This window comes from Drosophila ananassae, chromosome XL (assembly GCF_017639315.1).
Source record: "Drosophila ananassae strain 14024-0371.13 chromosome XL, ASM1763931v2, whole genome shotgun sequence".
Taxonomy (NCBI): domain Eukaryota; kingdom Metazoa; phylum Arthropoda; class Insecta; order Diptera; family Drosophilidae; genus Drosophila; species Drosophila ananassae.
This window is the reverse complement of record NC_057931.1, coordinates 581,414-602,049: the sequence shown is the minus strand read 5'-3', so window position 1 is coordinate 602,049 and position 20,636 is coordinate 581,414. Positions and strand designations below refer to the sequence as shown.

At 51.5% G+C, this 20,636-nt stretch overlaps 5 protein-coding genes across 6 annotated transcripts; 3 read left to right on the top strand and 2 right to left on the bottom strand.

Annotated features, from left to right (window-relative positions):
- Positions 1-1,452: 1,452 nt before the first annotated feature.
- Positions 1,453-9,849, top strand: LOC6503794. Its single transcript, XM_001963697.4, has 5 exons — positions 1,453-2,248; positions 8,344-8,473; positions 8,537-8,877; positions 8,942-9,107; positions 9,168-9,849. The coding sequence occupies exons 1-5, from the start codon at positions 2,123-2,125 to the stop codon at positions 9,275-9,277; spliced, it is 873 nt and encodes a 290-aa protein (XP_001963733.1). The 5' UTR covers positions 1,453-2,122; the 3' UTR covers positions 9,278-9,849.
- A 146-nt stretch (positions 9,850-9,995) lies between these two features.
- On the top strand, positions 9,996-11,015 carry LOC6503795 (transcription initiation factor TFIID subunit 9). Its single transcript, XM_001963696.3, has 2 exons — positions 9,996-10,239; positions 10,295-11,015. The coding sequence occupies exons 1-2, from the start codon at positions 10,089-10,091 to the stop codon at positions 10,954-10,956; spliced, it is 813 nt and encodes a 270-aa protein (XP_001963732.1). The 5' UTR covers positions 9,996-10,088; the 3' UTR covers positions 10,957-11,015.
- On the bottom strand, positions 10,969-12,326 carry LOC6503860 (replication factor C subunit 2). 2 transcript variants are annotated; one of them, XM_032452521.2, is made up of 4 exons: positions 12,283-12,300; positions 12,121-12,225; positions 11,200-12,067; positions 10,969-11,138 (listed from the first exon to the last, which is right to left on the bottom strand). In XM_032452521.2, exons 2-4 carry the CDS (start codon positions 12,222-12,224, stop codon positions 11,052-11,054), a joined length of 1,059 nt encoding a protein of 352 aa, XP_032308412.1. In that variant the 5' UTR covers position 12,225; positions 12,283-12,300; the 3' UTR covers positions 10,969-11,051. The 2 variants fall into 2 exon arrangements, with proteins under 2 accessions (XP_032308412.1, XP_001963731.1); XM_001963695.4 differs by having other exon boundaries at positions 12,121-12,326.
- A 562-nt stretch (positions 12,327-12,888) lies between these two features.
- LOC6503859 lies at positions 12,889-20,632 on the bottom strand. Its single transcript, XM_001963693.4, has 3 exons — positions 20,186-20,632; positions 19,155-19,475; positions 12,889-15,208 (listed from the first exon to the last, which is right to left on the bottom strand). The coding sequence occupies exons 1-3, from the start codon at positions 20,267-20,269 to the stop codon at positions 13,754-13,756; spliced, it is 1,860 nt and encodes a 619-aa protein (XP_001963729.1). The 5' UTR covers positions 20,270-20,632; the 3' UTR covers positions 12,889-13,753.
- On the top strand, positions 15,286-17,227 carry LOC6503796. Its single transcript, XM_001963694.4, has 2 exons — positions 15,286-16,865; positions 16,926-17,227. Exons 1-2 carry the CDS (start codon positions 15,439-15,441, stop codon positions 17,164-17,166), a joined length of 1,668 nt encoding a protein of 555 aa, XP_001963730.1. The 5' UTR covers positions 15,286-15,438; the 3' UTR covers positions 17,167-17,227.
- Positions 20,633-20,636: the final 4 nt, after the last annotated feature.

Here is a 20,636-nt window from a genome sequence, read left to right as displayed (position 1 = left end):
GGAAGAAGTTGAGGGTCTAGAAGTTCAGAAGAGGGGGTCTTAGAAGAGGAGTCTCAGTGCTAAGCACCAATACTCCGTAGAAGTCATAGACTGTGTCCGAGAGATGCTCCCTTCAGCGAAGGACACACCACTGATCAGGACCTATCTTTAAGACAGGCAGAAGACAGAAGTCTTTGAATCTTAAAAGATATAGAGACTCTCTTACAGATATCACCTTGAACCATCTGCGGCTCTGATTTCTTGGCCTGCATCGTAGCTGGCGGTGTTGAAGTCGACAGCGCACCCAAAAATGCAATTGAGAAAAGAAAAACCCACGCCACAGCAGTAAACAGCAACCCAAAATAGACAAAGGCACTAAAGTCGATGAAAATCAACAAAAACAACAAGGCGGCGGCGCAGCGAGATGCCAATGCCGCCACTGAAACTCACAGATACAGATGCCGAGATACAAAGATACACGGCCATCCCGCATCTGTGTGCGTTGTTACCTGCCGTTGTTGCAGCTTCCACACTGCGAGAAATTGCTGCGAGGGTTCTGTTGGTGCCTGGGGGTGGTGGGCCGTGGGACGTGGGTGGGATTAGCTCATCCCAAATGGCCTGGCCTTTCAATGCTTTCCGATTGCAGTTGCTGTTTTGTTTATGGCCCGAAACCGCCTGTTTCCCGGCCAAGTGGCTAATGGCAGGCTGTGTTTTGGCTTTGGGTTCCAGCGGTTCCAGCGAACGGAACCAATTAAAATATTGGCTTACCGATCTGGGGGAACACTCATGGCCGCAGATGTTTGGCCATGGCCAGGCCGGAACAGTGTTTTCCCACATGTGTTGGCGGGATAATGGGCCTCTAATGCGGGATGACTCTGGGACGGGACTCCTCCCGCGCGAAAGTAGAGCCATGGCATTGGCTTAGTAGCTCCTTACTCAGAAAGAAGGCCTCGTGTAGTTTCCCATCGAGTGGGCTAATAAAGTATCTGCGCCTTTTGACAGACTCATTCCAGCGATATGGCTGGGATAGGTTCCAGCCCATAGCCCACGGCCCACAGCCTGCCTCGGCCCGCCTCCTACCTGCTGCTCACAAAGGCACTGCAACCACCAGCCAGCGGAGCAGCCAGCGAAAACAAGAAACATCAACATCAACAGGCTGCTGAGGCATGCGGCTTGTTGTTGTTCGGACTTGGATACCCTGCAATGGGGTGGCCCGAGTGGCTCGCAGAAGAAAGCCAGTCGCTTGTCAGAGCCGCTCCAAGAAAGCTGTCGGAGAGTGCTCCGTGCTTCGGCTTGCCCAGTCGAAGCGGGGTCCTCTTCTCGTTTCTCCGGGCAGATCCTCCTCCGGCCCCTTCTACCTGGCTCTCCCCGTCTCTGTCTGGCCCAAGACGGTGCACTCAACGAAAACCCAGGCAGCGACGCCGACTGCTGCCGACTGCTGGAGGTACGGACGGGTATTACCTGAATCTGGGACTGAAGTCGAGCTCAGGGGCCGTCGCGTTTCAGTTTCAGTCCGCCAGCGAACGTTGTCGCGAGCACAACGTCTTAGCCAACAGTTCTGAGTTCCAGTCTCAGTAGCAGTCTCAGTCGAAGTCTCTCTCTCTGAATCTTCAAGTCTCCGATTCTCTGTGCCCAGTTCTCAGATTCTCCGCGGGGCGCGCGTGTATCTGTATCTTCGGCCGTGTGTATCTGCATCCGTGCATGTATCCGTATCAGTATCTGTATCTGTGGAGCTGTGTGTGTGATAGCCAGTAACACTGGCCCGTTTCTAGAGTTGTTATTTTTTCGAACGTTGCTTTTTTTTTACTGTGCCTCCAAAACTGGTTGCTGCTTTTTAACTGTGTATCTGTGCAGCAGCAGCAGCAGCAGCACTTGAAGACTACGAATACGAGTCGGGAGAAGAATCAGAAGCAGAAGAATCTGTCCGAGCCGACCAGGGGCGGAGCGAAGCGCAGAGAAGACAGAAGAGGCCACTAAGAGAAGATACGCGGAGCGAAAACAACTGTAGTTGTTTACTTTTCGCTTGGCCTTTCGGGGATTTTTCGCTTGAAAAACCACGAATTACACCACCGATCCAAGCGCCCATAGCCGCCATATTCCGCCGTCTTCCGGAGCCACCAGGAGTCCCTAGCAGATCCACAAGATGCCCTGCTCGGCCGTAACCCTGTCCATAGCGACGATCTGCGCGATCATCGCCACTGCCCTCCTGGCGATCGCCTTCTCCACGGACAACTGGCTCCACTACGACGTCTGGCGCAACCAGATACAGGTGAGTCTCCCAATCCGCCCCGCCTGGGGGTGGGGATCTCCGCATAACGGCCAGCGGTGCACTGGCGTCGTCGTGGCAGAAGCCACATTTCCATACACACATTCGAATCCAAAGCCCGAGGCCAAAGACTCTGCCGCTTCAAACGGAGTTTAGCTCCGTGCTCCGCACAGTGGGGCGAAATAGAAGCGGAAATGGCTAGCTCATAGAACTCGCAGAGCTTCCTTGCATCAAATAGCCCTTTCCAACACTGTTCTAGTGGATAGATGGCTTAGACCTCATATAATTTGTACAAAATTGATGAGAATACGGAATTTCAAAGCTGATGTTGAGGACTAGGTCTTCTTTGAACAAATCCCCACAAGTTTCCCCAAATCTGAGTGCTCTTAGCTTGGGAGTTCCTCCAGATGCCTTCTCTGATCAGGAAACATCTGATCGCTGATAGCGGGATGCCTAAGTACACCCCAAAGATAGGAACTCGCACAGGAGTGGGCATGCCCGTGCATGTTTGTGCACCACAAACAGGTGTGTGTGGCCCACTGTGAGCCGTGGGCTAACAAGAAGAAGCATCAAACAGCAACAAAGGCAACAAACGGTGGTAACAGTAACAGCCGCTCGTTTTGTGCGCTTGTCCAAAAGAAAATAAGGGCAAGGCGGAGAAGGAGAAGGAGAAGGCGAAGAAGAAAGGTCGAAAGCAAACACAGCAACAACTGGCTCGGTGCCCAGGGGGAGGTGGGGTGGGGAGGGAGTGGTGGCAGGGAGGGTGGGCAACGGCCGTTAACGTTATAACGCTGAAACTTTCTACCAACGGAGCCAAGAGCCAAGCGCTTAGCCAAGCCAAACGCGATGAATGGGCAAGAAGAAGAGCGAAGAAGATTGGCGGCCCAGGCAGAAGAGAGCGAAGAAGAGGAGCCAGAGACCGAATAGGAGCAGGCGGGGCGGGGCGGGGCGGGGCGAAGGTGGACCTATCGCAATCTTTAAATGCACACGAGAAACAGGGGCCCTACGATAAACTTGTTCGGGGCCTCTCGGAGCCCCAAAATACGCTCCACGAACCTTGGAAAGCAAACAATATAATTCACTAATTAACGAGTGCGATCGTGGCCAAATGAACTCCGGCTTAAAAGGTGCAACAGTTGGCTGGAAGGGAGGCAGACTGCCAGAGGGAGACAGCGCCACTGGCATACCTCGCATACCACAACAAGTCACCTTTGCACACACACACTCTCGCCCGCCCGCTGCCAAGCGAACGAGAAGAGGAAGAAAACGGCTCAAAGTGTGCTGAAAATATTTGCACGTTTTTGACTTTGTGGCTCCCTCCGGCTGAGCTGAGCTGAAGCAAAGTTGTCGTCTAATCCGAAAGCTTCAATGGGCGCTATAGGGCACCCAAGTGGGGGGGGGGGGGGGGGGCACGAAACGGCAATAATTACGGATGATTCGCGATCCGAGTCTTTCTCCCTGAGTTTCGAAACGATTTCCAAACGATTTGGGAGCGCAGGGAGCGCCGGAGTGGGGGGAATTTATAAAGCCATTAGAACTAATCGCCGGAGAAGGGCATTCATCTGCCTTGACCTCCCTTATTTCTTGTTTCGGCACTTCTCTCCTTTGTGTCTGGCTTTCCCCAATTTCCGCCCTTAATGCCTCGTTCCCTCAGTCCCCTAGGGCCTTTGAAAAACCGCTCAGGTGCAACAGGTACGTAATTCGAGATCATCTACCTGGACAGGAAATTACACAAGCAGTGATGGCCGCAAAACAGTGTTGTAGAAATAATTAAATTCGTTCCGTTACGGAGAGAGCCCACCGCCTCTCCTCTTCTCGCATTCTACACAATATCGCTAATAGAAAGAAATGAATGCTTATTCCTTCTAGCTAGTCTCTCCTCTCTTAAATAGATAAACCAGATAATACTAAGATCTAAGATCTCTAAATTTCAGAACTTTGTCCAAGATGCTCCCTTATACCGTTCCAGTATAAGAGAAGATTAGAAGGAGCGAAGAGGACGCCAAAAAGGGCTCTCAAGTGCTTTCCAACACTCGTCATTGGAAAGCTGTCTTCTTTCGAGCGCTTCCTAGCACTATAATCATAATTCAAAGATGAGATCCTTCCCTCGAACCTGAAACACCTAATGAGTGAGGGATTAGTTTGATAGCCCAGCTCTGCAGGAGCTCTACAACCAAATAGCACCATAATAGCCACATGCATTGGTATTTAATTAGAGATCCTGTAGCGGCTCGAAGTGCATAAACTCCAAGCTGGCCAGGCCCGGGGCCCGGGGCTCTTGGCTTTAGCTTTGGCTTTGGATTTGTATCCACGCCTATATCTCGGTGCTCCTCGCCTGCCTCGCCCCTAAACTCCGAAACTGGTTTGGGCCCCAGTTGAGTTTTCACTCGATTCACGTTTTCGAGACGACGACTCAAAATTGGTATGCGGATAGTTGGCCGGTTTGCTGTGGCTTTGGCCACTTGGCGTTTTGGCCCTAACTCGCGCTTGTTGTTTCTTTTTTTGTTAAACATTTGCCAGAGGGGCCAGGGCGAGGGCGAGGACGGGGGATTGGGGGATTGGGGGATTGGGGGATCGGGCACCCAGTCCCAATTGATGAAACTGCGTTTTGGCCTCGTCTTGGGCGCAAAAGAGAAACCCTTGCCAGCGACCGAAAGCCCAGACCCAGACAGCACAATTTCCCTTGTTTCGACTCCGTGTTTTTTTCCGTGCAGGCCCGCCATATCCATATGGATAAGGCGGCGGTTTCTCGATTTCATTTCTCGCATTTGGGCAATGCAATGTCGCCGGCGCAGAGCCAGAGCCGTAGCCAGAGCCAGAGCCAGGGGCGGAGACAAAGCCCATATAGTCGAATATCGGATTATGAGCTGCCGCCCAGGTTTCCCCTCCGGACGACGGATGGGGGCCGGGTTCGTGCTGGGCCTTTACGCTTAGTAAGCACTTTGGAGGAGAAAGACGAAACACATGTTAATTCGCGATGCGAAATTAATTGCGCATACGCCATGTGTGACAGAAGATTTCTTTTCTCCGCCTCCGAGTGCACAGATTGACGCCATCATCGGGGCTTAATTAATGATTGTTTATTTTACGGCTGACATCATGAGAAATTCCGAGTCGGTAAGTCACCTGAGTCGGCCCGACATTAGCATAATCGGCATTGAATCGAGAATTGCAATCGATTCGGCCTGGGAGAATTCTGGGAAGAAAAAGACCCAGCTTCCGGCCCAAACTCTTTCCAAACTCTTCCCGCCACTTCTGGCACCGAATCTTCGGCATTGAAAGTGTATCGGCGATAATCAGGTCCCGGCAATTGAAAATTAAGGCTATAGATAGTTTCTAGCAATTATCCGCATGCGAGATTCTTCCGAGATGAAGATGGGGATGGAGATGGAGATGGATCTCTCGGCATCCGAGGTCTCTCATTATGGAGACCGCTTGAGCGTGCGATTGAAAACGCTTTCGCTTCCCACCAAAGCGCCAAAAAGCGCTCCGAACACACAAAAACACAAAAGCCAAAACGCCCAAAGCAAACAACTCTTGCTGGAGCTGGAGCGTGTTGCCGCCACTTCTGCGCCGCCACTCCACTCCGCTCGATAAACAAATCATTTTCGATTCAATCGCTTCAGGTTTCAGGTTTCGGCTCCTCCGCAGTCCCACAACGACACCGCCATGACTGCTACTTTTTATCACATTTCCCATTCGACTTCCGCGTGCTTTTTATAGATTCGGCTGGGACCCGTAATGGGGCTTCTCTGGGCCGTAATTGCGGGCCGTGTGTGGGCCAGGCCGCGTACTTTAGGTGGCCAAGAATGTGGAGCCGCCGAGTCAATGTCGTGCTCCCACGACCTTTTCGGATGTTTCCATGTTTTTCGGTGGACAGATCGCAGAAACCAGAAACCAGAAACCACAAAGAGCAATAGATTCGGATAGCAATAGTGGAAACCAGTTGCCGTCTTCTGTCTGCGGTTCAAATGGATGTCTGTGCATCGGAACTCGATGCAGTGGATGAATTATTCATTGGACTCCCACCAAATGGCCTGGATAGGACTCGCCGCCACTCCCCGGGATCGGAATCCGGCTCCACGCCGGCCTTGACTTGAGGGCGTTCTGCGGGCACGCCAGATGGCGGTTTCTGCCGCCCGGTGGGGCTCCCCCCATCGCGGGAATCCTGAGCCGCGATCCAGTTTGCTTTATCTGGTTTTATCCGAGCGAATACCAAGCCCCCCTCCCTCCGATTGGCTAATCACCGACATCCGACACTGCAGCCGGGAGGGGACCGGGCCGCGCAGAAACTAGTTTTGCATGTGCTCCGGCCCGATCCGATCCGATCCGGTCCGGGTGTCATAAAAATATTTGTGGCGCACTCGCACACTCGCATGCTGGCAGGCTGGCAGGCTGGCATCTGGGCCCGCAAACTAAACCAAACCACCGAAACACTAAGCCACTGAACCACCAAACCAAACCACCAGAGCAGCCCGCCAGGTGGTTGCAATGTTTCCGCAGGCCTGCCATTGGAATTCGCGACAATACTGTATGCCATTTGCAGTGGAGTGCATAGGAAAGTGATGGGACGGGCCAGACGGCAGTGCTCAGGGGTTCCATTAGGGTTCCCGATCAACCTTGAAGCTCATTTCACTTTACAGCTTGCGGCTCATGCGTAGCCCGTTAAGCTCCCCTGGAATCTCTGTACGGTCTCCCCCATACCGATCTCCACCACAGCGTATTAGTCCGGCCAGCCAACCGACGATGCACCGCTGGCTGGGAGACTCTTTCCAGTCGAATGCATTTCTAAAGTGGCATGGGGACTCCTCCGCCTCTGCCTTCCCAGCCGAAGACCGGACCAATTACACGGGGACTGGGGGCCCTTAATTGCCGGCCACTTTCATAAGAAAGTTACAACACTAATCCGCCTGAAGAGGCGCTAAGAAAGAGTCGGACAGTTTCACAAGCGGAGAAATGGGATGGAATAAAAGAAAGGGGAGTTCCCCGACTCAAAATGAAATGAAAATGGAAGGCGTAACGCCCTAGTCCGACCCTATCCGCAGTCGCCAGAGTCGGTTGCGCAAGCCTCCAGTTAGGCGCCAAAATTTACATAAGACCCGATCCCCGAATGCACCCAGATGTGAGCTCTGAAGTGTTTCCCTTTTTTCGGATATAAGTCGGCTCCAAGTCCCCCTCTCAGTCCGCCCGAACACCGGGCACACTGTACACTGTATACTGTACAGTGAAACCCGTTTGTCGACTCATTTCTCCTCTCTCCCTCGTCGGAAAGAAAACTCGTTAGCAGCGCGATTTCCCCGACCAGCCCAGCCCAGGCCAGGCCGGGCCAGTTGGAAAAGCCAAAACCGTAGAATTTCTGGCCCAAACGTGAGCAACGTGATATGGCTCGGAATGATTGGATTTCACCCTAGGGTGTCTCGTTCAAAGAACATGCGAGGGGGTAGATTCCGCCACAAAACCAATAGAGAATCGGACGTGGGTTCTGAAGACTCTCCAGAATTACGCGATTGCGCGACCACGCTACTGTGGGATGAGTAATCAAGAGTGAAGGTCACTGGCACAGAAATAGATCTTTGACTGAGGCGATGGCGAGGGCCCTACAGCCACGGGACGCACTGTATCATGCATTATGCACACGAGGTGCCCGGCGAGACCTTGGGCGGCAGCACTCTCGAGATTGCCCAACGGCTTGCGGCTTCAGACAATGGGGGACCGCGGTACGTGTTCGAAATGCGACTCGATCTGATACCGGAGTGCTCCCCCCTGCCCTCTCTGCCTCTCGCAGCCCACGCCGAGCCATATCCGAGCATCCGTATGTCGTTAAGGGGCGAGATGATGACCGGATGGTGATCGACATCGCCTCTCAGAGCGGTTCAATGCCACCAGCCTCGGGGCGGGGCGAGGCGTGGCGGGTCTCTAGTGTTTGCTTTCGATCTGATACAAAGTTTGGGTTGTTTGGAATTCGGTTTCGATCTTATGACAATATTTGCCAGCTCCTATTGTGAGGCGTTCGCACCAGCCAGCTAATCCCCCGAGAAGGCTGCCTCCCAACCTCAAAACCTGAATCTATACTTAACTAATCTCGTCCCCTCTTTCAGGCCTTCGCCGCCAAGCACTCGGACGCGGAGTCCCTGCTGCACAACCTGAACTACAAGTACTACTACTACACCAGGACACGCGGCCTCTTCCGCATCTGCTACCCCAAGGAGCGGCCCCCGGTCTCGGCAGGTTTGTTCCCCCAGAGCTCCTTGTCTTGGAGGACCTCTAACACCATCCCTCCCGACTTTGCAGTGCCCACCTACCTGTCGCCCATCGAGACGCACTGCTCCAACATCGACTACTTCCCCCAGGCGGAGGACGAGAAGATCGCCAACGAGGACGCCACCTCGCGCCTGCACCTGGCCCGCTCCTGCATCGCCCTGTTCATCATCAGTTTCGTGACCATCTTTTGCGCCTTTTGGACCGGGCTCTCCGGCTGCTGGAAGCGCTCCTCGGGCGCCATCACGGCCACCTCGATCCTGCTGCTGGTCACCTGCCTCCTGGCCGCCGGCGCCATGGGCCTCTGGCACACGGTCGAGTTCTTTGAGAAGGAGAAGGTTGTGGGCGAGGACTACTTCCAGCAGTGGAACACGGTGAGTTGAGACGCAGATGGCAGCTGGAGCTCTGGCGAAGTAACTCCCAAATTTTTCCCGACAGGTTCTCCGCGACAACACCAAGATCGCATACGACTGGTCCTACATCGTGGCCTGGGCAGGAATCGGCACCTGTCTCCTGGCCGCCATCCTGCTCTCCGGAGCGGCTGTCTGTCTGCGCAACGAGCGCGAGAAGGAGGAGCAGCTGAACCTGCAGTACCTGATGCCAGGTGAGTGGAGCGCCATCTCCCGCAACCATCCAGGCCTAACCCTCTCTCCCCGACTTGCAGTCTACTCCCAGAAGCAGCCCCCCTATCCGCCGTACGCCAACTACGCCCAGCCGCAGATCTACCCGGGACCCTACTACCACGGATCCCAGTACGGGCCCTACAACTACTAGGGACCAGTCAGGAGGAAGGAGTGGCAAGCAGTTACAAAAGACCAGGAGGGAACCTCCCCAGTTAAGAAAAGAGACCCCTCGGCCCCTCGGAACGAATGAGTTGGCAGGAGGAGTTCGCGCGACACAATGAAATTTAAAATTACGCATAATATACAGCATCATCTTTTTTTTTTGACGAGAATTAGTTTTAGAGTCTATATAGAACTATATAAATATATATATATAAACCTATGTGTGTAACCGTGGGACTTGAGTCAAAAGTGGCGTCCGATTTTTGGTGCGCGATTTGTTTGCACGAAATTTTGAAAATATCTTAGGAGGACGGTATGCGACAACGCTGATTGAATAGACGAAACAATAAACCGTTAATTTATTGTAGCACGTAGCGTACATGTAGCGTATCTAAATAATAATATATAAACCGAATATATGTATCTAAGCTTAAAGTTTCATTGTACAATGTATATGAATGTAAAAGTGCGCGACAAGCTTCAAATTGTCTTCCAAGTATAGTGCATATTGTATGTAGAGCTGTACGATTAATAAATAAAAGTTTCTTGCGTTAACGGAAACGTATTTTTTGAAATCCTTTTAAATTTTAATGGTCCCACTTTTGAAATCCCTCCACCAAGAGTTGCCACACCAGATTCACGTTTCTGACTATCGATTGTTGGCTGTGTTATCGATTAGTGTTGGTAAACGCATCCTGCTTCCTATCGTGACACGGTAGCGTGTTTGTTTTGTTGTTTTCGCCCACCTCTAGTGCAGACATATTTTTTGATATTTAAATATAGTTGACAAACAATAAACAATGAGCAGCGAAAAGGCCGACAAGGCCAAGATCAGCGCTCAGATCAAGCACGTGCCTAAGGATGCCCAGGTGATCATGTCCATCCTGAAGGAGCTGAACATCCACGAGTACGAGCCGCGCGTGGTCAACCAAATGCTGGAATTCACCTTCCGTAAAAAAAGTGACTTGTTTTTAATTGCGCGCAAATAACAGGATCTTTTTTCCAGGCTACGTCACCTGCATTCTGGACGACGCCAAGGTGTATGCCAACCATGCCCGGAAAAAGACGATTGACCTAGATGACGTGCGCCTGGCCACCGAGATGACGCTGGACAAGAGTTTCACCGGCCCGCCCTCGCGCCACGTCCTAGCGAAGGTGGCAGAGATACGGAACGCCACGCCCCTGCCCCCGATCAAACCACACTGCGGCCTGCGACTGCCGCCCGACCGCTATTGCCTTACGGGAGTCAACTACAAACTAAGAGCCACCAATCAGCCCAAGAAAATGACCAAGTCGGCGCTGGAGGGTCGGCCCTTGAAGACCGTGGTGAAGCCCGTGTCCAGCGCCAACGGCCCCAAGCGATCTCACTCCGTTGTGAACAAGCAGCAGGTGGTGACGATATCGAAGCCCGTTATCAAGTTCACCACAACTACTGTGTCCAAATCTGTGCCCAACAACAGCGGTTCCAGCGGAGGCGGCGGCGGAACAATAGCCGGGGCGGAGATAAAGAACGAGCCTAGTGGGGCCAACGACGTCAAAATGGAAGTGGACAGCGATGCGGCGGCCGTGGGAAGCATTGCCAGCGTCGGAGCGGGAAATGCATCCGGAACGGGAGGCGCCGTTAAGCGGGAACGAGAGGATGAAGAGTTTGAATTTACAGCCAACTGAGGGCGGAACAGATTAAAAGTTAATTTTAAATATATTTTCAACATCAGCCGTAAAAAAAAGCATTTTAAATGAGTGAGCAGTGCTAGCGAAGAATCCTATTTGAGGGCCAGGATAATGCAGCAGCCCAGGTCCATGATTTGCAAGTACTCAGAAGCGCCGTCCTGCAGGCGGAAGCAGCACTCCTGGAAGCGGGAAGAGATCGTTAGATTAGACAGCCCAGAGCCTTAGCGGCCAAGCACCTACCCCCAACTTGTCGCAGATCTTGGCCTTCTGAGGATCATTCAGACCCGGGTGATTGACAATGAACTCCACGAACTGTTCCATCATCTGGCCGACACTGTAGGCGGAGTAGCCAATGTCCCGCACAAACTTCTCCAGCCGCTCATAGTCGCCCGAGCGACAGACCTCCAGGTAGTCGTCCAAGTAGTAATCGGGAATGACGCCAGACATTTCGAATAGATCTGCTGTGTTGATCGTGTGCTCCGGGCCTTTCAGGCGGAAGCAAGACTGTAGGGTGGTTATGGCTCGTCGCAGATCGCCACCGGATATCTTAACGATGGACTTGTAGGCGTCAGGGTCGATCTGGACGCCCTCCTGTTCGCAGATGAACTGCAAGCGGGCGATCACCTTTTCTTCGCCCAGAGACTTGAACCGGAACTTGGAACACCGCGACGTGATCGGCACGATGATCCGGGAGACATAGTTGCAAATCAGGCAGAACCGAGTGCTTTGGCTCTCCTTCTCCATGGTGCGACGCAGCGCCGACTGGGCGGCATGTGTCATGGAGTCGGCCTCGTCCAGGATGACGATCTTGAACGGTGGACACGGCCTGCCGTCGGGGCGCACACTGCTGGCGGCAAGCTGGGAGAAAGTCTTGATTTTGGTGCGCACCACATTGATGCCTCGCTCATCCGAGGCGTTCAGTTCCAGAATCCGATTCTTGTACATGTCTCCGAAAATCTGGCGGCCGGCGGCGAGAATCGTGCTGGTTTTTCCGGTACCTGGCGGTCCGTAGAGCAGCATGTTGGGCAGGTCTCCACCCTCGACGCACTTGCGCAGCACGGCCACCACCTCGGACTGCTCCACCACATCGTCCACATTACGAGGCCGGCTGTAAAGTTAAAGAGTCAGCATGTGCTTTAGGTTGGAGTTTGCGGTACCCACTATTTTTCCACCCAGAGGGTTGGCGGCTTCCGTCTTTCGGAGGCTCCCTGTTGTTTCTCACCAAGCCCTGTGCCGGATTTGCCCGTCTTGAGAAACGCCTGCATCCTGAGATCTTTGGGTCTTCCAAATAAATAAATACAAACAAAAAACGCCAAAGTTTACCCGCGTTTGGTGGAGGTCATCGATATCCCACCAGCTTATCGATATCCGGCTCCGATAACTGTCTCTAACGAGGGCTCATAAATTTAAATATTCCGCGATACAAAATACGTTACTTTTGTTTCATCTTTAAAACTGAAATATGATTCTGAAATACCCATTCAAAAGCATCACAGCCTAAAAATAATGTCCATTTTCAGTTTTTGATTTTTTGTTGGTCTTTATTTAAACAACAATAGTTTGAAGACACAAAAAAATAATAATTACAATAGGTATTGTCTTAAACGTTAGGTAAAAAAATGATATTCTTCGAGTGAAATGTGCGTCACAAATTTTTCTTTTGGTATTTTTATTCTTTACTTTTCCTTGCCCTGGCTCTGGCTCTGGCTCTGGCTTAGCTTTATTTCGTTTTTAGTTATTTTTTTGTTGTGACCTTTGCTTAATACTCAATAATGTCATTTGCAACGAACATGGCTTCAAAATCGAATACGTGCGTATGCGAGATGGCGGGGCACGAGGGAGGTGCAAGTACAATGACACGGGTTCCCTAATCAACGCTTGGGAGGCCTTCTCCAGCCTGGGTTGGACCAAAAACATTACAATAGCATGGCTAGCGCTGTGGGAGATTTATTGGTTACTGATGGCAGCTATAGCATCGTATTATTTGAAAATTTCAAAGGTATAACAATTGATCCGTAACCAATTATGGCAGGCGAACAAAGTTTCGGGTTGTTCTACATATTTCTAAAGAATACATACAAAACACTACATACGTTTAAAAACGGGTCAAGTACACAAGGATTTGCGAGTTTTACTTCCGGCTTTAAGTAAAATCAAAACATATATATACTTCTTATTCCTCGAGTGCGATCAGTGGCGGGCAGTGCTGGCTATAACTAAGCAGTTTCTTCATACTAACAATACAATCACAGATTATGAACAAGAAACAATAGACGGAAATCAATTTGGAACGGAACGGGGGAGGCCACCGCCTCCCTGCTTTGCGTAAAACTCTACTAAGGCACTGTAAGGCAGTCTCTTCTTAAGCTCGAAATGCAATTGCTGGAACTACGATAACGGAAGTGGATTACAATGGAATGCTTCAGATGGCTCAGATGATATTGCTCTCGTTACCTACTGTGCTTGCTTTTGAAGAGTTGCGTTGTGTTTTCTTGAGATCCCAAATAGAAAGAACATTCAGACCCTGGAGTTACTAAATTACTAATTTCGAGACGTAGAGTTTTCATTTGTGATTCTGAATTGCGGGTTTTGAGATTCTGGGAAGTCTGTTTTGAAAATGAACTTGGAATATAGTCTAGCAGGTTAAGGACTCGATTTCCCTCCAACAACCGCCAACTGTTCGGGGCCAGTGCCCCGCGTGTAGTCTCCCCTGATCCACACTGCACCACCCTAGCCCTGTTCTGGAATTGTGCATCAGGCCCCTCCTAATCTTAACCTCCCAGCCCCCTGACTCCTACACCCTCTTCGGCTTGCTGACGATCGTGTAGTTGAGTCCGTTGTAGCTGCGATGGTCGATGGCCGAGGCTGATGCGTCGTTGCTGCTTTTGTTCGCTGTTGCGGCACTGCTGCTGCTGCTGCTGCTGCTACTGCTGATGATGATGTTGCTGTTGGAGATTCCTAGGTTGTTGTTGTTCGTCGTGGTGGTGCTGGTCTTCCGGAGCACCCCGTACCCGAGGTGGCTGTCGTCCGCCTTGCGGAAGCTCTCCGTGTCCGGGCTGGCGATCATCTCGTATTCGTTGGGCGGGGGCGGGCTGCACCGCCCGCGATTGCCCGGCACGGTTACGTTCACAATGGTCTTGTATCCGCTGGAGGTTTTGTTGTTCGGCGAGAGGAAGTCCAGGCGATCGTAGTTGGAGTCGGCCACGGAAATGGGCGATGCCCCCTCCCCGATGTCGATGTCAATTATTTTGGGTGTGCTGTTTGAGGGTTTCGTCACCGAACGCTGGCGCACGAACTCCGAGGTGTCGCAGAGGATGGGCACGCGTTCGCAGTGCCTCACATCGCCGACTCCCCGAGTGCGCCAGGCCTCCGTGATGTTCTCGATGCACTCGTAGTCCCGCTCCATCGCTCCTCCGCCGCCCTTGCCGGTGCTCTCGTTGCGCAGCGGCAGGTCCGGCGGCGGCGGATCCGGGTCGGACGCTTCCAGGGGCTTCAGAATAACTGCCGAATCGGTAGCGGGCGAGGATGTCGTTATGGCCACAGGCTCATATTTCACAATGTTCCTGTATTTATCACAATGTTGTTGCTGGTTTGTCGTTGCTATCGGCGCTGTTGTGGTTGGACTGGCTCCGAGTTTCCGTGGGGGTTTGTTGGGGATGTGCTTCCCAGCGGGCACCGAGAGCGTCACACTAGCACCTCCGCTCCCCGGCGTAGCGCTGCTACTGGCCGCCGAAAAGTTGTTCAGCGAGTCGTTCGAGCTCAGGAATCCCCGCATGGAGAAGCCGCTCTGCGTGGAATTTATTTCGAACTCGCCGCCGTGCGGGTTACTCGACGGCGACGGAGGCAGCGGGCTCCGCGATCCCGGCTCCATGTTGGCCGCCGCACTGAACTGATTCTCTCCACACTCCAAGGTGCTGAGGGAGGCGGAGCTGTTGTCGCCGCTGATCAGCTTTTTCATGGACTTCATCTTGGCGGACATGCAGCGGAACACCTCCTGGGGGTTGGTGTGGTCCAGTGTGAAGACTCCCTCGCCGGTGGTGCACTTCCGACCCGCCTCGAAGGTAAACTTGCCGTCGCGGTAGCCGTACTTCCGGATGAAGCGGTACGGCCACATGGCGATCGTGGTGCCCAGGTCCTCGGACTTCAGCTGCAGCTCAGTGGGCGTCATCTGGAGCATGTAGGTCTTGGGCTCGATGCCGCAGCGCCGCGAGGCCTCCGAGGGAATCAGTGTGATTATGAACAGGCCATCCTGAGAGAAAATCAGAGAGTACTTCTTTTAAAAAACAGTTTAAATAATTTAAAAAAAACAGGCGCACAAGTAGCCCTTTCCTTTCCCATTTCAGACTATTCTTGAAATCCAAAAAAGAAGTCAGTTCCTTTTAATACATTTTTCTAGCAGTTTCTATAAAAATAGTTTCGATAAAGCACAAAGATCAAATTATCCGTAAAAAGTACACATACGACCGAAAAAGGGAAAAAATGAGCGAACCGAACAAGTTTTACGACAAGGATGGATTTCAAATTGAAGAGCGCAGTTCTTCGATCGATATGAGATCCTACATGAGGGAGGATCCACAGAACCCGGGCGAGGAGGACAACGGAGCGCAAAATGAGACACCCGCGGAGGGCGTGTCTTTCGAAGAGGACCCCTCCCCAGTGGAGGCTCCGAAGGACTCTTCAGTGACGGGCATCCCCACCAAAGAGGGAGGGATTTTGGAGACTGTTTCAATGGAGGCTGACAAAGAGGAACCCAAACAGACGCCAGAAGATCCTCGCAAACTTGAAGAAACTGGAAAACGGCAGGGATCGGAAGAGTCTCCGAAGATACCCCCGAAGGCAGATTGCAGAGATCAAGATAATCTGAGTGAGAGCAGTTACCAAGAGGATTCTAGTCGTCCACACACCCTCCGAAGCGACGCGCAACTTTTGCTGCAGGAGCTGGCCTTTCCGGCTGCCTTGAACCCGCTGCCGCTGGGCAAGCCAATCAGCCTCCAGGTGGGCAGTTTCGACAACATCCTCAACCAGCTGAAGATCAGCAGCAATCCCTCTCTCGCGGAGTCCACCACAATAAAGATCCGGCTGAGCGACATGCTGAAGAACATGGAGCGGGGCACGACCGAGCCGGAGCGACTGGACAAGCTCTGGGCGGAGTCCCTGGGCCCGGAGCGCACAAACCTCGCCGAGAACCTGCTCCGCATGTTCAGGCAGAATGTAAAACCCTCTCTTCTGGTGGTGGTGGAGAACCGACAATTCCGATGCCACGCCATTATCCTGCAGTTGGTTTCGACCTTCTTCCGACGCGCCCCGATGGGCAAGTCGCATGTCTACCACCTGCCCAGTTCCATGGTTAATGCCCGCGCCTTTGTGGCCATGTACCGATGGGCCCTGGAGCCGGTCCATGAAATGTCCACCAATTACCTCCTGCAGGTGTTGCGGGCAGCGCAGTTCTTCGACTGCCCGGAGATAGTGGCCGACATCTGGAACGCCATGGAACTGGTCACGAGGGATCCCGAAAAGGCCGTGTCCTTGTACCAGCGGGGCATTACTCTGGGTCTTCACCTGGAGGATCATCTGATCGGTCGAATGGCGAACATCTTCCTCCAGTTTGCGGCCAGTCAGGAGTTCAGGCTGCTGGAGGCTGGTCCCCTAAAGCGGCTGCTGTCGATGGGCTCTCTGGCGGTCAACTCGGAGATGGAGGTATACATGGCCGCCGTGGTCTGGCTGGATCACAAGTGGCCGGAGCGCCAGTGCCACGCTACAGAGATCATCAAGTGTGTGCGGTTCGAGCAGATGCCCTTTCTGTTCCTCTTCTCCCTTGTCAGACGCACTGACGGGCCGCCGGTGCTCCGATTCCTGGCCGGATTGCCGGAAATCCGCAAGCGAGCCTTACTGACTCTTGAGGAAATGTAAGTACCATGGTAGCTCTTACAGAAATCCCTTTTGAAAAGCCCCATTCTCCTCTCCAGTGACATCGCCGCTAGCAAATTTCAGGGAAGGTGCGGCAACACCAGTCGGAACTGGATCTACGATCGCCGGGCGCCATACCACCACGGGAACACTTGTCGGCGCATCCAGTTCCTGGGCTACGACACTTTCGTCAAGTACTTGAAGTGGCTGCAAACCGCCGGCCCGAAGCACTGGCGCACCGTTCGCAGCATTCAGCACCCGGAGAATCGCTGCTGCGCGGCTCGTCGAACAGTCTTTTGACCATTGTTTCCCCTTTTAAAATTCAGAGAAACGTAGAGTAAATAAACGGTTTTTAAAATAATTCATCAGACATGTGTTGAAAAGAATTAAATTAAAATGAACTGTTCCATATTTTGGTGCAGAATGGTGGGGAAATCGATGGGTACATATTGAGGCATTCCGCTCGAAGATTGGATACTAAGAGGCCGGATGGATTAAGGTCCATCGAAAAATTTTGAAAAAAATTGTAAAAAATTTCGAGTACCATATTTTGATGCAGAATGATGGGGAATTGAAGCAGAAATCGAACAAGGTACGCCGCTCGAGGATCGGATGAGAAATGGCTGAGATATGGGCATCGGAAGGACCAATTGTGGGTTTTCACGGATTTCCAAGGGGGCCATCGAAAAATTTTGAAAAAAATTTTAAAAAATTTCGAGTACCATATTTTGATGCAGAATGATGGGGAATTGAAGCAGAAATCGAACAAGGTACGCCGCTCGACGATCGGATGAGAAATGGCTGAGATATGGGCATCGGAAGGACCAATTGTGGGTTTTCAAGGATTTCCAAGGGGGTCCATCGAAAAATTTTGAAAAAAATTTTAAAAAATTTCGAGTACCATATTTTGATGCAGAATGATGGGGAATTGAAGCAGAAATCGAACAAGGTACGCCGCTCGACGATCGGATGAGAAATGGCTGAGATATGGGCATCGGAAGGACCAATTGTGGGTTTTCAAGGATTTCCAAGGGGGTCCATCGAAAAATTTTGAAAAAAATTTTAAAAAATTTCGAGTACCATATTTTGATGCAGAATGATGGGGAATTGAAGCAGAAATCGAACAAGGTACGCCGCTCGACGATCGGATGAGAAATGGCTGAGATATGGGCATCGGAAGGGACTATGGTGGGTTTTCAAGGATTTCCAAGGGGGGCCTCGAAAAATTTTGAAAAAAAATTTTAAAAAATTTCGAGTACCATATTTTGATGCAGAATGATGGGGAATTGAAGCAGAAATCGAACAAGGTACGCCGCTCGAGGATCGGATGAGAAATGGCTGAGATATGGGCATCGGAAGGGACTATGGTGGGTTTTCACGGATTTCCAAGGGGGCCATCGAAAAATTTTGAAAAAAATTTTAAAAAATTTCGAGTACCATATTTTGATGCAGAATGATGGGGAATTGAAGCAGAAATCGAACAAGGTACGCCGCTCGAGGATCGGATGAGAAATGGCTGAGATATGGGCATCGGAAGGACCAATTGTGGGTTTTCAAGGATTTCCAAGGGGGTCCATCGAAAAATTTTGAAAAAAATTTTAAAAAATTTCGAGTACCATATTTTGATGCAGAATGATGGGGAATTGAAGCAGAAATCGAACAAGGTACGCCGCTCGACGATCGGATGAGAAATGGCTGAGATATGGGCATCGGAAGGGACTATGGTGGGTTTTCAAGGATTTCCAAGGGGGGCCTCGAAAAATTTTGAAAAAAAATTTTAAAAAATTTCGAGTACCATATTTTGATGCAGAATGATGGGGAATTGAAGCAGAAATCGAACAAGGTACGCCGCTCGAGGATCGGATGAGAAATGGCTGAGATATGGGCATCGGAAGGGACTATGGTGGGTTTTCACGGATTTCCAAGGGGGCCATCGAAAAATTTTGAAAAAAATTTTAAAAAATTTCGAGTACCATATTTTGATGCAGAATGATGGGGAATTGAAGCAGAAATCGAACAAGGTACGCCGCTCGAGGATCGGATGAGAAATGGCTGAGATATGGGCATAGTTTGGGGCCATATGTGGGCTTTTGAGGATTTCTTGGATTTCAAGAGGGTCCGTATATAGAGGTCCATTCATTTTCGATTGATGGAAGTTGGTAATGACGTAACGAAGTCCGGTAGCCCATAGCTCTCTCGAAACAAGAAAATACAATGTACTCTATGTGCTGGCGGAATACTGCCCTGAGAAGAGGACACACCTCATAAAAGAAAGAATTCCAACTCACAAAGGAACTGCAGTAGAGGTCATTGTCCTCCTCGATCGCGCCGCCGTTACCACCTGACGGGGAAGTGTCGCAGAACGCTACCGTCTGCAGGGCGGTGATCCAGTCCTTCAGCTCCTCCTCGCTCCCGGTGCTCAGGGTGAGCGTTCCATGCCGCTTGACGATCTGAATGAGGCGCTCGGGAGGCAGTTCCTGGGTGATCTTGACGCAGTTCTCAAGGGTGAAGATTTTCGGGTTGCGGTCCTCCTTGCTCTCGCACATCTCCAGCCGGGCGATCCCGTGGCGACTGGCCTTGAAAAGGAGGCAGTAGCGAGTGCATGCCTTCTGCAAAAAGGATGGAAATGGGCATGGGGTCAATAGAGGCTCTGATACTTAAACGTTTAGGTTCCCTAGAGAGGGTGTTACATAATGGTCTTGGGCCCTGGTGCACTCTCCCCACTCCGCGCCTGGGCAACGGCCCCCCTTCAGCCCTTTTTATTGCTAACTGAAGAATTTCCTGTTGCATGTAAGCACACCCCATGAACTCCAAGCGTCGATCGCCCAGCTGTGCGTGCTTACACCAGCGGGAAAAATAGTAGGACTATTGCAGTGCGGAGCAAGCAGACACTCCCTCTCGCCATGCCAGCATTGAATTTACATACAGTAGTGCGGAATGACAGTTTATGCAATTGATGCTCCTATCAGTACAGATTTTGAAGACAAGGCCCCAACCCGAAACCCTCTCCGCGATCTCTTGCTTGTGTCTATTTTGTCGTCCCCGCCTGTGGTTGGGGCTCTCGCCTTCCTTGTCACTCTTGCGCTGCCGATCGCTGCCGATCGCTCCGTCTCTCCCGCACTCCGAGCCCTGGCTTAGTGGCGTGCCAAGGCACACCCCATCGCAAGCACCGACGTCCGCAGGTCCTGCCTGGCCCTTTGGAGCGCCTCTCCTTTGGTGCTAACGAGAAAGCTCCTAGGTACATATGCGAGATCGGTCTCAGAGGGGCGAAAAATAGGGAGGATATTATATAGTGATAAGTCAACGTGATTTTCCATACCTTTTTCGAGATACGATTTAGCGAAAATCCAGTTTGGGTCGGCACATTAAGATATCCAGCCAAAACAGGTATTTCAACATCCATTCTGTGCTTCCCCCGCTCCACTCCGCTGCGCTCCTCCTTCGCCTGCTTCTCCTTCTCTTTCTCTCGCCTTGGCTCCACTTCTCGGTAGATTCCTACGCGCTGTTTGTTGTTGGGGCAATTCTCGGATAGACGACTTTACGACTCTGAGGGGTAATATTTCGATCCTCCTCCGATTTGGTTGAACTCGAAGCGACTCGGTATAAGATTCACACTGGTAAAAGGATCACACTTCATATCTACATCGCTTTTGGAATTTCCAAAATCGCAGCCGCAGCAAAAAAAATTTACATAAAAAAAACAAGATCGACTTTATTTATGCGCTTCGCGGCTATATTTAGTACATTTCTCACAAATGCGTTGTTATCGT